We start from the raw sequence: 16,977 nt of genomic DNA, 5'->3' as shown, positions 1-16,977 counted from the left end.
GTGTACATACTGCGCTGGTTGTGGCAGAATGATAAAACCAACAAAGGCAGGTGTGTTTGGTTAAGATGCACTTGTCAAGTGGGGTGACAAGCATGTCTGTGTTCATTCAAGTGAACCCCTTATCTGCACCTACTTGTCCCACTCATGAGACAAAAGCACTTCCTATGTTTGTATGATTTACCTCCCCTCAAGTAAAGTGCACCCCCAAAGACACACTCAATCTCTAACACACACATACATAAACAGATCTTGCAGAGGAGAGTCTGGTAACTGAAATAATTGTATAAAGCTTCTCATTACTGCTTACCTGCAGCTTACAATGGCCTATAAGCCCTTTCCACATCTCGTTCCTTTCAGTGGAATACATAATTTATTTTTCTCTTTTTCGGTTTCTTTGAGTTTACACGTATGCATGTTTATCACAATAATTTAGGTTTCTTATTAACATTTTAAAAACTGCTTACACTGCGCGAGCTTGTTTGCGTAAGCGCGTGCGACTTCCATGTTTCATTAGTGATGAAATTTCACTGGGGTGAGGTGGAAGTGACGTCAGACTAGGAATTAAAGCTGGCTGTTAGCTGGCCGATACCAGTTAGTAGCAATGGATAGCAACACCAGCAACAACCTATACTAGCTTGAATCCATCAGAAAAATGTATTTTGAAGCCAGTCTCTGATAACCTTAAGTGCTGAATGTCTTCCTACTGCCGGTGAAAATGACACCGAGGTAAGCAGCTGTGTGAATGATGCTCTGTATGCTTGCTAGCTTTTTGGCTAGCTGCCTGTAGCTAACGTTATCCCGAAGCCTCAGAGAGTGCGTGAACAATAGCAAGTGTTTCATACATCATTCATAATTCTTATAGTGCGCATTATTGTTTAAAGTCCCCTTAATACACGAGAAGACCGACATAGGCAGTTAAATAACAACTCCGTTACTTATGACAAATCTGTGGAAAGATTCTCACTGAAAGGTAAATTGCACCGACCGTACAGAACAGAATTCACGTGGCTGTATCAGTCCCATGATAAACAGAAGAGTTTTGTAGTATAATCAACAATAGTGAATACACTTCAGAGAATACTAATCGTGAAAACCTGCAACCTCTCACAGGCAGTGAACAAAGACAGGAAGACACTGTGACAGCACTAAAGCTCATTTAGCTAAAGTGACCGTGGACCGACAACAAAATGTGCCACTTGATGAGATCATCGAATTACATCGAATAACAGCTCACACCCGTGTGTGCAAAATAATGCAACATAGTCTAATTTCCTTTTTAGTCTTAATTTACTGTATTAATTGCATAACCACATATTGTGCCTTTGCAAGCAACTGCCTATACTTAGCCAGCTTTACACCCACATAAGTCATGTCATGGTTCTGAGAAATATTTTCATGCTGTCCTGTTTCTTTCTGTGTTTTCAGATGACTCAACAGTGGCTTGGACATGATTTGACAGAAGATGAGGCTGGCTGAGCTTTTCAAACTTGTCATAGCTTGTAATGACTGCTACTGTAGACACATTAACCATATGGACATTGACAACAAACTATAGTGAATCATGTTTGTTGCATTTTGCACATGACACTCAAAGCCCATCAATTATCATCTAGTTCGTTTTGAATGGCTTTCAGTTGATAACCATTGCTGACAATGTCACTGGGGGAGCAATCTCAAAAGTGGTTTCCAACCCATGTCCAAGCCACTGTTCTTCAAGCAACAGGTTTACAGCCCAAGGGCAAAAATGGCACCAATGATGCCTATACCATCATACAGCTGGGCAAAGAAAAGTATTCAACATCAGTGGCAGAGAAGACACTTAATCCTGTCTGGAGAGAAGAAGCCTCCTTTGAATTACCTGGTTTACTTTTGGAGGGCAACCCAGACGTATATGAACTCTGCCTCATAGTGATGCATCGATCTTTGGTCGGGATGGACAAGTTCCTGGGTCAGAGGTCCATCAATCTTAATGAAATCTTTGATAACAAGGAGCGAAAGAAAACTGAGTAAGTATCATATACTCAAGCCAAAAAAATCTAAGATCTTACTTCAGGTTAAGTTGCTCACAACAAGCCATACATTTGAATATATTTAATTTATAATATGCAAGTAATGTTTAATCTTACCAGAGGAGTATCTAATACTTTTGTCTTTGTTGCAGTCACTTTCAAGCAGAATTATTTAGTGTAATTTGTATACAGCCATTAAACGTGCAAACCTCCAATAGAAACTGGTGCAAAATTTGCACCATCAAGTTTTCCTCTGTATTATTTATGCTTCCGTAGTCATCCCCCCAGATGATTCACCATCTATCTGTTATGTTTGAAGTCATTATGATGCCATTAGGTACAATATTTGCTCACTAAATGTTGCAGTACTATGAAGAGCCATGGTTGTCAGCTTAAAGGATTGGACAATTTGAGCTTCACATATACACAGATGCTTTCCTTCCTGCCGACTCCCCCTTTTAAGCAGTTTTGAGTATATTACTATCTTCCCTGACGGCTCAACAGCAGCAACGACTCTGACCCACCATTCCGCCTCAGCACCTTTTACACAGAACAGTGAGGCATAACAGTCTGGCCTTAAACAGGCTGTTTTAAGCGGCTAATGATAAAAAAACTTGATGCAGGAGAAACTGAAATACGAGGTTGATAAGCTTCTGCATTAGTGTGTTTATTAACTGAAATTCGGATACGGGTATATGCCTGTATCTGAATGCTACTAAATTGTGTTGAGTTGTCTTGTTTTAATTTTGAATTTTGATTCAATACATTTAATACGTTGTTAATAGAGATAGACCGATATGGTTTTTTCAGGGCCGATACCGATTATTAGTAGTCAAGGAGGCCGATAACCGATATTTGGAGCCGATATTCATTTGCAGTAAAAGTGAAAATATTGGCGTCAAAATTTTGAACAATACAAACTCCAACATTTAACATTGTTTAAATGCCTTTAAGCATATGTTTATTAAACAAACAAAGAAAAAGCGCAGGGAGTTCCCAGGGTCAGCAGCATCTCTTATAAAGTTAACTGAAAATTTAAATAAATAAATAACTTCCTGAAGTTTTATTAAGTAAATAAAACAAAGTTAAATAAAATTTGCAAAGAAATTAACTCTTTCTCCTCTCCGCCGTGTGTGTGAGCACTCTGCACTCTGCACTCTTATCGGCCGTCGGATTAAAAAAATTAAAAAAACAAAAACAAAAAAAAAAGGCCGATGCCGATATACGTCAAAATGCCGAATATCGTCGCAGATAATCAGCCCGGCCGATAATTGGTCGATCCCTAGCTGTTAATAGATTTAAGTCTTTGGTAGAACATGCAGTTTTTAGTCTTTTGGTATGTGACACTTTTAAAGCATCCAAGTACTTTGCAACTCAAGTTCACAGTCATGCACTGATGTGCTGGTGGTAGAGGAATAGTCTTTTGAGAGGAAGTGGAAACTATTGTCAGAACCATTCCAGTCATGAGTCAATTACAGCATGGGCTAAATTTATTGGTATTGTTTTTTCTACATTTTCTGCATGTGTTATTGCCTTTTTAGGCTACACCTAATGGCAATAGTATGTTTTGTGCATGGTATTCTGTTCTCAGTTAGGTTTATGACACAACTCCTTTAAACTATATAATTTAAATTCCCTTGTCTTGTCCTTTAATCATGTTTTATACCTGTAGTTTTAAGGATTAACTTTATTATATATATCTATTTTCATGTAAAAAAAAAACAGGTGCCATTTGTAGCCCAGTAAGTACCGAACAGAAACTCTTCAGATTCAAACTATCTTATACAACTGCCACAGATAATGTTGTAAATGCATTTTCAGTTAGTGACCACAGATTAGTTGAACTTGTTCATCTTGTTGACCCTCTATTGTTGAGGCTTAGCAATGCAATGGCCTACATTGTTGAGGGATTATTTTTAGCTTAATCACTGACATGGTGAGCAGCAGTTGGACTAATTGAAACTAGTGGAGCTGGCCAAACATGTCTTGTTAATCACTCATACACATACAATTGTTTTCAAAGAAAGCTCTGAAATCCAAAAATGAACAAATGGCCTGCAGAGTTTACTTGTTCTCCATGCTTTTTATTTTAGTCTGAATGTTCTGAATGACTTCAAAGCAAAATCTAAGGCAAGCGAGCTAAAGTGGAAACACAAAACTGCATATAGGTTTGATAATTGTGGTCAATAGTAGATGCCTGTCTAACTGAGTCAGCCCTTTCACAGACAGGGAAATTCTCTTGGCTGTTTACCCGCCCTATGCCTTGTGCATGCTGGAGTAAGGTTAGTTCCCTTGAGACATTTCTGTTTAAAAGGCTGTAGCTTTTAGAGGAAATAAAATGTATGTCTGTCTGTCTGTCTGTGACAAATACCAAAAAATAGGTTGGTGTCATGTTTGGCTATTGATCCTTACAAATAGAATACACAACTGTTTTTTGTTACCCTACATTACACACACAAACAGAAAACCCTAATTACATCTCTGGTTAATTAGCTCATTGCAAATTTAAACATGGAAACACATTGGCATGCTTCCTTTTTGCCCATCATTTGGAAGAATCACGATAAGTCATAATCATGGGTTTCATTTGTTCACAGTGCCTGAGCGATGCACCCTGAGGCCTTGCACTTTTGCAGCAGAGGTTCTTGTTCGCCTAATCCTACACTGCAGGCATACTTGACAGTTACGCTTGGACCCTCAATAGTTTATCCACACACGACAGTGGGTCTGTGTTCTCGGCTGCCCATCCGCAATGTTTTTGAACTAATATATTGGGAAGGAAAGCCCGCATTGATATCTGAGTAGGCAGCCCGTAATTATCGCACACCTGTGTTTGTTGATTGTGAGGAGTTTCCCAGCAGTCTGGGCCCAAGTGGGAGGATTGTGGTTCCAAGCACAGGGAGGTTTATCTTGGCCTTGAAACACACGTGAGGTGTAGCCCCGGCCCCACGGCAGTGGCACAGTGTGGCTGCTGATCAGCGCGCAGCCTGGGAATCAGATCCAGCTAGGCCTTTCATGACTGGGCTCCATGACTAGGCTCCTAGGCTCGGTTCGAAATGCCATTCAACAGCTGCAGTGGTTTAATAGCCTATATCAGCAGTTTTTTCTGGATTTAACTGATAACTGATTTTCATGCTGGAATTCAATGGCTATAAAGAATATACATTAAAATCAAGGAAGAAATATCAGTCATTATATGAAACATTTATGTAAATAGGCATAGATCTTAAGTCAGATTAAGAAAATGTTTGGGAGTAGAATTAATACTCTTTGCAGGGCTAAACTGAATTCTCCAACATATTCCTGTTTTCTATCAGATTGGTTTACACAACACTGTCAGTGAACAGCGCCACACAGCACCCCATAATGCAGGCAAGTGTTGAAACAAAGGACTTCACAGCTCCCATGTCTTGCAAAGGGTCAGGTGTTTCAGGATTTAACCATGCCATGGTTAAACAACTGGATATTAACACTCCTGATATGCCACTGATAACCAGTGTGTGCGTGGAGGCTGTCTCTACCTCTATCTTACACAGACCGGAAACACCATTTGGCTAATTTCTGAGGAGGTGTTAAATCCCAATGCCCAAACCCTGCGTTTTTCTCCAACACTAAGATAGATGCAGACGTGGATGTGGATAAAGATCTTGTTTACTCATGTTCAAATTTAAAAAAAAACCCACAACCATATCAGAGTCAGTCAAGGTTACAAATCCTCTGAGCTGCACATTTCCACATCCTGATGAGTGACTCTTAGTTAAGGTTGTAGTAAAAAGCACAAAGAGCTTAACCTCATAGAGATAATGTAGAAACAACTGCAGACACATGTGCCTTCTAGAACAATAATAATGTAATGATAAATGATGGGATACACTAACAATATTTCTCGTATCAATCATTATCTTTGCAAAAGTGGACAGAAAAAGCTTAGATGTAGTATATAATTAACTGATAGTTGTTGCATCCTGATTTGGTTTCCTAAAAGACATTGTTGTAAGCCCTATAACACAGAGGGTATGCCTCATTAGCATGTATGAACTTTGCAACTTGACTTTGCAATATCCCAATTGCTTGTAGTTGCATATCTGAACAAAGGCCAGATTTGTGCAAATGCCACTGTATTTTGCTCGGAGTGAAAGCATAAATCCCATTACTTCCAGTTGAAAAGCAGAGGGTTTAAACAAATAAGATCCCAAAAGCTGTCTGAAATGGTCTATATTATTCAGCAGCAGGCTATTTCTCATGCTCAGTTTGCAGAGAATAATGTTTATTCTCTGAATGATAAATTGTATTTGCACTTGTGTAAAACGATTTAATATTTGGGTGTTGCTACATTTGGGTTTAGCTTTTGGTCTAGTCTAGTCAAATTAGCATTTTCATGTGATGGTCACTAAGAAGCAGGAAGAGCATAATATAAATGTAGTGGCTACATCATCCATTTGTGGTATTGTTTAATAGTGTATGGTATTTTATCAATTTCTGACATTGTACCAGTCTTCATGTATGGTGTTGAATGATGTGTAATTAACTTAATTTTCATAAATCCTGCTCTTGAATATAAATTGTCTCATTGGATTTGCTCAGCCTAAGTTTCCTCCACTCTCATTTTAGCTGGTATTCCATGGAGTCCAAGCCAGGGAAGAAAAGGAAAGAACGAGGCCGCATCCAAGTCAGCATCCAGTTCATGAGGAACAACATGACAGCCAGCATGTTTGACCTCTCCATGAAGGAAAAGCCCCGCTCACCTTTTTCCAAACTTAAGGACAAAATGAAGGGTCGCAAACATGACGGTGGCTTTTGTGACACATCTTCAGCCATCTTGCCACGCTCTGCCATGTGTGACTCTGAGCCTAACAGTCAGTCCTTTGAACCACAGCCCCAACCTGAAGCAAAGATCAAGAGGCCACTACTGGCCGGGACACATAAACTCTCTGCAGCCCATTCCATGTCAGATCTTATTGGGACCCACTTTCGGCCTAAACTGGACTCCATGAACTCCATTGAAGAGAGTGGTGAGAGCCAAAGCTCCTTTTTTAATTTTTTGTAGTTGTTTGTTTCATTAAATTTCACAGTAAAAAAAATCCATTTGGATTTCAAAGGTAAACTCTTCTTGCTGATTGGCACGTCTTCAGGGACTAGATAAAAAATAATTTTTTTAGAATACCAATTACCTTCCTTTACCAAGTGAATCCTCTAGTCATCAGTGAGGCTTTGTTACCTTCTCATTTTTGTGTTCAAGGACAGAGGTATATCTTTGGCGTCTCAAAAATTTCAGCTACGAATGAAGAATAAAAGGCCTTGTTCCGAAACACTTAAACATTGTGGTATGGTCCCTTAATGCAATGTTTTCATTGCCTACTTATCTACTCTTAATAAGGTATTACACACACAAGGTTTTATAATAATAAATCCACCAGCCTTCCATTTGACAATTGTTCGTTCCATTACTATGGCTGTCACCAGTGCGAAACATTGCTATGATTTTCACTATAGCAACAGTACAGAGATCCAAGAGAATTTGACAGTAAAATGTAATCAATGAAAAAATGCCTTTTTTTGCTTTGTTAGGGTTATGAAGCATTTTGTGCTGAAGCAATCAGCCAACTATCAACATTATATTCATTACGTCATCACTTCATCACTTAATGTTCAAATAATGATAAAAGGAAAATAAATGAGCACTACTCAACATCAAATTTGTGATTGGTATTGGTAATTGAATAGTCTGAGTTCTATCATCGTGGAATCACACACATTAAACCAGAGCAGTCACATATTTTACACTTTCTAAGTTTGATCAGTTACTTGTGTAGATATGTTTTTTAAACAGCTATGTTATAAGGTGATGAGTTGCTTGGTTTCACTTCTAGGAATCACAGGTGGCCCTCACAGGCGTTCCCAGAGCGAGGTGCCAGGCTACCAGGATGGTGAGGCACACAGTGACCCTTTCACTGATATCAGTGACACCCTGCCACAGAAGTATGCCACGCTCCCACGCAACCGCAATCCATTTGAAGGGGAGCACGGGCAGCTGTGGGACCGGGCAGAGCGTAAGGAGAAAAAGGAGAAGGTCAGCCTACTGGAACGTGTGACAGGAAAGAAGGAAGGTCGTAAAACCAACGGGGGGCGTTCGGGCAGCTCTGGAGATCTGCGTTCCCCCAACCCTTTTAGTGGAGACTCGCAAGCAGACACTAACCCATTCAGCTCCAACTACAAAGCCAGGTAGTCCCACTTTTGTTTACTGTGTATGGCTTATCAAAATTAAACACGTGGCACAGCTTGCTTCCTGTACACCATGCTGTACAATCTCACAAATGCAGTTTGATGCTATCATCAATCTTCATGACGGTGGTGTCTGTGGTAGTCTCCTGTGACCTTATGAACAGTCCATTGATTAGTCAGCAACATTTAACAAATACTATTTCAAAATATTATTACTCCAAGTGGATAAAGACGTGACCATGAATAGAAAACGTATAGTATTTAAGCCACTTTTTAAGAAAATAATTTAGCAAATACAATCTTTCACCTTAGTGTGTTTATAGTTGTATGATTTAAGAATGTCAGCTGTTACAGATTTATTTTTTATCTTTTGCAATATGTGTGTGACTAGGAAACATGAATAACTTGCTTATATTATGCTCAAATGAAAAATCAATTTCTTCCATTCCTTACACTTAGCCTCTATCCACATGGAGCCAACTGAGCAGCAGGTGACCTTGCCACCCTGTGTAGTACAACCACTATACTAAAGGATATTGGATTCAGCATTCCCATAAAGTTTCAAATAACTTGTTGAATATAATGTACTTATAGATCCCCTTTCTCTCATTTTGTGTAAAATTGAGTTTTTCAATTTCCTCAGAGCCCGTTACATTTATTTTGTTTTTAACAATAAGGGTTGGTGAGCACTGTGCTGGTTTAACCAAATGGAAGGTGTCATTAGTGGCTCTTTAGAGCGCCCAGGCTTGATAACAGAGCCCTCTGAGCTATAGTAATGAGATCCTTCACAGAGATAGACCACCCAATTAACCACTTATCTTTGTAGACACCAGACCATCATTTTTACTGCCATTGTCATACAGTAGCTTGATGGTCATTTATAATATGGGGTTGAAGATTGTTTAAAATATATTATTTACTGATTAACTTATTTATAGGTATGAAAAAGATAATACTTTATTGATCCCCGGGGGGAAATCCGGGACCAATAGTGCATGTTTTGTTCCTTAAATGATAAATGTCAGTCACCAAACTTAAGGTACAGACACCGTAGAGCTTTTTTATTGGTAGAATTGTGATAATTGTTTTCAAAATACTGCATTGCTTTCATGTAAGTACTGATTTTGCTTTTGACTTATTTGCAGTGATAAAAAGTCAACAAGAAATGAAGACATTTCCTTTGGTCAGAAAAAGAAGGACATCTATGGCAAGAAAAATGTAAGAAAAACTGGACATTCCTCCATGTAAAGCAAATTATTTGATGGGTGATATTGTTGCACGTTGTCAGTGTTACTGGACAGTGATTGAGAGGGAATAAGAGAACAAATTATCTCAGCTGTTATGCCTTTGTCATTGCTTCCTGTGTAAGACCATGCAGATTTTTAATTGAGAAGTCTTTACTAGCTTAATTTGACATAGCAGCTGGTGATCTCTGAGGGCTCTGAAAATTCAGATGTGTTATTCCCCTAATTGGACACATGGGTCACCACGTCTGAGCTGATTATAATTTTTGATGTAGGAAAGTTTGGTCAGTCCTTGTGGTGTGTCTTACTGATTCCATAAATTAGGGTTTTTGTTTAGAAACAGAATAGGAAGGCCATTTCTTATATTCTTAATGATTAAAATACAATTTATAGATGACATTTTACCCTTTGTAGTTTGTGTTTACTTTCAGTTCTTTTGCATTTCCTTTTTTTAATAAAAGCTCATTTTTGCAGACTAATAAACAGCAGAATTGTTATTTATGAGGGAGCTGTGGACGCAGTAGCTGAAGGGATGCCTAAATGAGAAAGAGAATGCTGCTAATGGCTTTCCTCACCTTTCTTTGTGGGTGTTGAGGGCTGTCTGTATCCACATTTGCCCCCTTGCATGTCACAGTGCCTTTCAGAAATGGCAGCTCCCATTTCCTTTGCTTCAAGGCCCTCATTAACCACACACACGGGGGAGGGAGGGCTGGGAGAGATTTCAAAGGACATGAGCTTTTAGATTCTCAAAGCTGAGCTCATTAGAAACTGTAATGACACAACTGGAGAATGCCAAGTGTGCGCCTTATCTTCTCCTCACTACTGATCGCAGAAAAATGGTCATCATAACTTTGCCAATTCATGGTCATTTCCAGGCCTTTGTCACCACCACTAAAGCTTCTGATTATTATGCTGTGTGTGTGCTTGTGAGAGGCAACATACACATGAAAGCAACATCAGCCTCCATATGGCTCTCAGTCCTCTTACTCGCTTTCAGGTGGCCTTAATGAACTGTCTTTCGTTGAGATATGTTTTCATTTTTTGTGTGCGTTAGGAATAGGTTACCTAGCTCCGTTCTCAAAACCCTTCTTATATTTGACATTTAATCTCACTATCAAAAATGTCATTTTGGTTTGTGTCACCCCACAGTACCCTCTATGCTGTTAGAAGTGATACCTGGTAAGCAGTCGTGCTCCAGGTCTTTCTGCATTGTCTTCCCCTGCTGTAGTGGCTTGAATTGTGCATGGGAGTGCAAGCTGATAAGTGTGGTATTTTAAACAGGGTGAAGGCTTTGCTGCTCTATCCGTCCAGGGGAGGATGCCCAGCACTGAAGCGATAAAGTGGTCCCTCATTAAAAACGATTACAGCTCCTCTCTAGCAGCGCAATATGATCTGCACATACCGTACCACATTGCTCCGGCCAAAAAGGTTGTCCTCATAGAGCAAAGCTGGGCTTCAGTTGCATCCTTGTTTTGGTATTTATTATCCTGATCTTTTGATTGCAGAAATATGCAGCCTGGCTATTTCCCTCTAAAACAAAGATTACATTTTTTGGAAATCTTTATTTTTAAGTTCTTGATAGTTTTTAAGCGTACCGTCTCGTTAGATTGATCGTACCTTTCGATGCTTGAAACTGAAGAAAAAGGAAAACAGCTTCACAAGATGTTAGCTGATAGCTGTAGTGTCAATGCTAAGTGTTAAAGCAACTGCTCTTGTCATGGTATAAACACTGTAACCCACTATTAGATTATAACATCTGCTGTATAATTCATTGACATGTCAGCACTAAATCCCTTGAGAAGCCTCATCTTAAGAACTCTCAATTAGCCTTTATTAGCAACAAAGAACAAGAGATAAACACATGACAGTTTATGTCACGTCAGGCCAACATATCTAATTAGTCTATTTTCTCTGTTGCGTTGTCAGTGAACTTAAAGGTTATCTTTACCATTTCTTTAGATATCAAATGCTTACATTTCATATTTCAACCATTTTTGTCTACTTTTGCTGAAATGTATTTATGCAAAATGTGGTGATTGTGGACGATTGAGCATTTACTTCTTTCTGTTTCAGGAGATGACACAGGAAAGTGTAGCTGCCTATAGCAACTTATCCTTTGAGGAAGTTGTGCAGGAACTCATCAAGCAGAAAGAAGTGGTTAAAAAGAAAGACGCCCACATCAGAGAGCTGGAAGACTACATCGATAACCTACTTGTGCGCGTCATGGAGGAGACACCAAGCATACTACGGACACCGTATGAGCCAAAAAAGAAGGCTGGTAAACTTAGCAAAAAGTAAAAAGTCAATACACAGCATTAAAGTTTACTAATAAAGGTTTAGTATTGGTTCATGTATCACTAGAATGTGTTAAAATAAGTGGAAAAATATGGGATTGATCAAAGCCAAATTAGCCGAGTTATGTCTTTGCTTTAGACAATTTTTATTCAATGAATGTAGATTTTAAAGACTTTTTTGTTTTAATTATTTTACTTACTGCAATTTATTCTGCCCTCTTTTCTGGCAGAACTTTCATTCCAATATTTCCTTTAAAAGATGATTTTATGAATACTTGTTGCGTGTCATTTTTAGGTACTAAAGCACGATGAGAGGAAGTCGTCTGTTGTTTAAGTCTTATCAATTCTGTATTTTTTAGCAAAGATTAGGCGTAGCTTTAGTGTATGAACTTGTGAACCCACAGAGGTATATTGCACATACAGCTTCCACCATCTGCCTAGAAGTTCTTAAGGTGCAAATAGAGCCAAATTCTTGTTTTCTAGTTGCTGTAGTTAAAAGATGGTGGATCGATGAGGCTGTTGTAAATGTGTTTACACTAAAAACTTGTGACCTAAACTATAAAGGTCGTTTAACAGAGGCTACAGATGTGAATGAACTCCTCATTCCCACCTAATAGCCTCAGTGATTCATGGTTTTTCTTAGAAACTTGAAAAGACTTCCTAAAGCATGGCTGGACAGTATCTGTAAGTCTGTGTTCTCTCTAACTTAAAGTTTGTTTGTTTGCTTTTTAAATAATGTACAAACATTCTTGTTATAAGTTACTGATTTTTCATTCATATTTGTGATGACTATCATTTAAGTTTCCAAGGGTCTTTCAGTCACTTTCTGAAGGGGAACATTTTTACTGACTTTTAAGTGCAATAATCATAACTCGTTCTTGTTTACATTTTAAACACATCTGCGAGGTGAGCTCATCTCTTAGTATTGATCTGACTTTTTAGAAAAGTCTCCTCCGATTGACAGCTTTCATCTCAAATACAGTTTTGAAAAATATTGATATAATGGTACCTAATGGTCTACTTGGATTATACTGAACAATCTTTATTTATATGTATTATATTGCTCACATGAACATTATTTTAATGTACTTGTAGGGTACTATATGGTAGAAATGCTACTGTGTATGCCCCCATCCCTCACCACCTGTTCTTCTGCATTTAAACTGTACAGTTAGTAAAAATTCCCCCCAAAAAACATCTAAGGTCTTACTAATATGTAATTTGCATTAGCATAGCTGTTTATTATTAGTAGACTTTATTAAAAGTCTAGTAAAAAAATGTATTATGTACTGCACCTCAGTGTACTTTTGCTATTTTTATTCTTTTTGTATTATTTTTTCACCGGTTTATAAGATACAAGTGTTTCTTACAAGTTCACTGAGTACTAATGAGGATTGTTTCCTTATTGCTTGAGGTAAACAGCCTCTCTGTGTCAGTGATGTCACAAAAATAGTTTGACAGCCATTATCAGAAGCGGACTGTCCTTATTTCACTTTTTCCTGTTATCTCACGTCCCCTCGATCTGTGATGCCAATGTCACCACAACAGATGTTGTTTCCATGTTACACAGGGCTTCTTTATTCTGCTAATTTATTACTTTTTACTGAAAAAATGCTGATTGTGCTACCAGGTAGCAGTTGGATTGCACTACTGGTACTAAAATGAACTAAATGACTACTTAAAGGTTCAAGTCTAAGAAGGAAAGTTTGTATCACAAATACCGTTGATTGTTCCAAATTTTCGACAATGGTATAAACACTGACTTGTGTTTAGGTTTACATTTTGAAATGTTTATCCCTATAAAATGGAAAGCAGCTTCATGTACAGTGTTGACAATGCTTTGTATTATCATGGTAATCCTTTACTCAAGTTGCACACCATTTTACTGATATGTCGTTAATGATATATCATTAAAATGCTACACTGTATTTGTGGATGGTCAGCAGTCAAAAACATTTAATCTATTTAAATTTTTCATGAAAGAAATACCACTAAAACACATTTAGTTGTTAACATTTCTGCTGCTGTAAAAGTTATGTGAGCTGAAGGAATGTGATCTCTTTTTGGACTAGAAGCCAAAATCTCTTGATACTGAATGTATACTGGTTGGCTTTGAAATACATAATTCTGAACCTGTAAAGATGTACAGTACACTAACAAGGCCATTGAACCCTGCTTGCCTTTGAATTATTTGATGTATCCAAAGAGATCATTTCATATGGGTGTTTTCCCCCTCCTTCTTTCTTTTAATCCGAAAAGACTTTGACATATTCACTATGGATATGTGTTGATGTGACAGATGTTGGGAATTTTCCTTTGTATTAGAAGAATGTTTTCTGAACTGCATATGTTTTGTAAAGCCAAAAATGTTTCAATCAGTTCACAAATTGATGATTATGATACTAATTAAGAAAATTAAGTGGCTTAGAATCTGTTTTTCATTACAGAAAACTGTCTCTGATGCCTTCCTACATGTGCTGAAGTGTAAACTCTGTCTTCTTATGGTACAGGCTTTGTCAACAGCTTAAACTAGTCTGTTTTGGTAGTTTGCTAGATGTTCAAGGACCTTACCGAGCTGTTAATACTTCCACTGTACATACTGATAGTCCCTTTGTAATTTAACTTCACCTTTGACTTTGACTTCCTGGGGATTTTTAGTTCAAATAAATTTCAAAATTGGAAAATAAAGTATAGTAATCAAATGACATGATTAAAAAGTACAATTTGCATTGAAGCTACGTGGGCATTGGAGGGCTGTGATTTAATTGTGACACAAAATTCTCTTCAGAAGTTTTTCTCTTCCTAGCTACAAAAATGCGTGGATTACTGGCCCTGATGTGTAGGTCATATTGTGCAGCGTAGTAATTCTGATCATTCTGATACAGAGACTGGAACAGGCGATTAACAATGTGCCCTAAAGCCCTATTGCCTTGTCTGAATGATGAAATAACAAAATATAAGGTATTTAAAAAAACATTGAACACATTTAGATCCTAAGGTTATTTAGTTTAAATATAAAAATGGCGGGAGAGTTGTTCAAATTAATTAATTTTGCCTATCATTTTTTCTTTTCGCTTGATTGCTTCATTTGCTTTATGTGCAGTCTAAATTGGTGCTTTGGTAAATGTCTGCCATAAAGAGAAATCTAAATGAAAAGCATTTTCAAATCGTCTTGTGACAAAACGGTGTAAAGGGATACATTGCAAAAATGCCCTGCCTCATTACCATACTTCCTCCTTGACTCTCTGCTTAGTCTTTGATATTCAATTAAAACCAGTGATTGATTATGCAAAACACTCTAAATGCTTGGAGGCAACGTTTCCAATCAAATTTGCCTCTGGTCATTATTTAAGTCAATATAGATTGTTTTTCACTTGCATAAAAATGTGTGTCATAGGTGAAAGTCTGCCCTGTTCCGTAAAATAGTGCAAACGTGGGGATTTTTTTTCCATGTTGACGAAGCATGCATTGAACCTTTTGATTGAAATGACATAAAGCTCGACTCAGATCTCACAATCGTCCTCTGGCAGTCTTTTAAGTCTTCTACTGATAATATGATGCTGCTTGCCATAGGCCACATACAGATGCCAGACACTAAGACTTAAGCTCCCGTTAAATCCCCTGACGGTGCTTGTAATATGGCACACAGTTTTGGAGAAAATGATGACTGTGTTTATAAAAGATTTCGCCAGTGAGCAAAGCTTCATTTATTTTAAAGAATTGATTGGAGGCTGGTACAACATAATATGAGATGAGTTTAGTGCCCCAACATGGCTGAGACCTTAAAGCTCCTGTGAGGAACTTTCGGTTTGTGTTGATTTTGGCACCCCCTGTGGACAAAGTCATACCTCTTATCTCTTTGCTGATTTTGTCCTGTACATGCTTCAGTGGTGGTTTTTAACAAAAAATCTCATCCTGCTTTCTTTAACATTCATATGTATCACTCATTTAAATTATTTGCCTCGGAAAATGTAACTATATTTAAATACCCAATCTTCCGTCTGATGGCCTGGTTTGCTTTTATAGGTCATATAGAGTAATCAGAATTAATTTCAGTCTTTTTCATAACCAGCGAAAACAACTCCTCACAGCAGCTTTCAATGGCATTTTAATACTTCAACAAAAAATATTTTTTCTAAAAACTAGGTCCACTTCTGAAGGTAGTCAGTACGTACGGGTTATCAAAGTTCGTTCAGGCATTTGTTATTTAACTACATCATGTAAATTGGTGTGTTTGGACTCTTGTCATTTCTGCATGTGCACATTTTTGATTTTTTAACAGCTCAACTTATTATATTATTATCAAAACTATTTGGAATTTTCTGCATCCACAGTGTTAATTTAACCAGATTTGCTTCATATCATCAGCCTTCATCACGTTTAACTCAGAATTGTACGGTGGGAAAGTTGGTTAACAGATGTATTTTCATTTGCGTAGATAGATGAGCTTTAATTACTTTCACATAGCAGCCAATATGCAAGGAGTTCAAACCTTGATGTTTGGGAACAAGAATGTATGGCTTTTTTTTATTGTAGTTCTGGAATGCATTGGCCCCTAGAGCCTGTATGTATTATTAAAGCAGTGTAATGCTGTTAACGATGAAATGTATATAAAGTGCCAACGAAAGCGCTAACCCAATTGATGATGCATTCTTTATTTTGACCTACTCACCACATAATACAATTTCAAACATCATCCCCATCATTATGATCAAATCCAAATGTCCTATAGATTAAAAGACACAAGCAACATGCATTGTTCTTTTCAATAAACTCACTGCAAATGAAATCTCTTTGTGTTTGTGTTTGGATTTGTTTCGTTGTATTTTTTAACCAAAAAGCCTTTGAAGACTACTTAACCACAAATAAATAAGAATAGTAGATTACATATTCTTACATTAAGCCTAGCAGATCTGGGTAATCCAACACTGAAGTCTCAATCTGACGGAAATCTCCTATAAAGATTTCTTTTCAGCTGTTCCGCTGTCTTATCATTGGAAGTTTTAAATTTACTTCCAATCTCACTGGCTGTTAAACTATTTTAATGTGTATGTTTATGCTGATTTTTTTCAAGCTGTTGTTTTCTCCCTGCTTCAAGCAGCACTTCCTTTTGTTCTGAAGAAATTCCCATGCCTTCCTGGCGAAAAAGAGAAGTGGCATGGTTTGACAACTGAATAGCAAGATTGCTTGTTAAAACTCCACTCTAAT

General features: G+C 37.7%; 1 protein-coding gene across 1 annotated transcript; it reads left to right on the top strand.

The window, feature by feature from the left end:
• Positions 1 to 586: 586 nt before the first annotated feature.
• Positions 587 to 16,558, top strand: LOC138588819 (rab11 family-interacting protein 2). The gene is made up of 6 exons (XM_069659068.1): positions 587 to 726; positions 1,426 to 2,006; positions 6,621 to 7,021; positions 7,880 to 8,231; positions 9,377 to 9,449; positions 11,549 to 16,558. Exons 2-6 carry the CDS (start codon positions 1,654 to 1,656, stop codon positions 11,771 to 11,773), a joined length of 1,404 nt encoding a protein of 467 aa, XP_069515169.1. The 5' UTR covers positions 587 to 726; positions 1,426 to 1,653; the 3' UTR covers positions 11,774 to 16,558.
• The last annotated feature ends 419 nt before the right edge of the window (positions 16,559 to 16,977 follow it).

The sequence above is a fragment of the Semicossyphus pulcher genome, unplaced genomic scaffold (genome assembly GCF_022749685.1).
Source record: "Semicossyphus pulcher isolate SPU_LCO1_2020_fin unplaced genomic scaffold, fSemPul1.0.p SCAF_12, whole genome shotgun sequence".
In the NCBI taxonomy this organism is placed as follows: Eukaryota; Metazoa; Chordata; class Actinopteri; order Labriformes; family Labridae; genus Semicossyphus; species Semicossyphus pulcher.
Note: the sequence above shows the minus strand (reverse complement) of the source record. Positions and strands in the feature narration are given on the sequence as shown.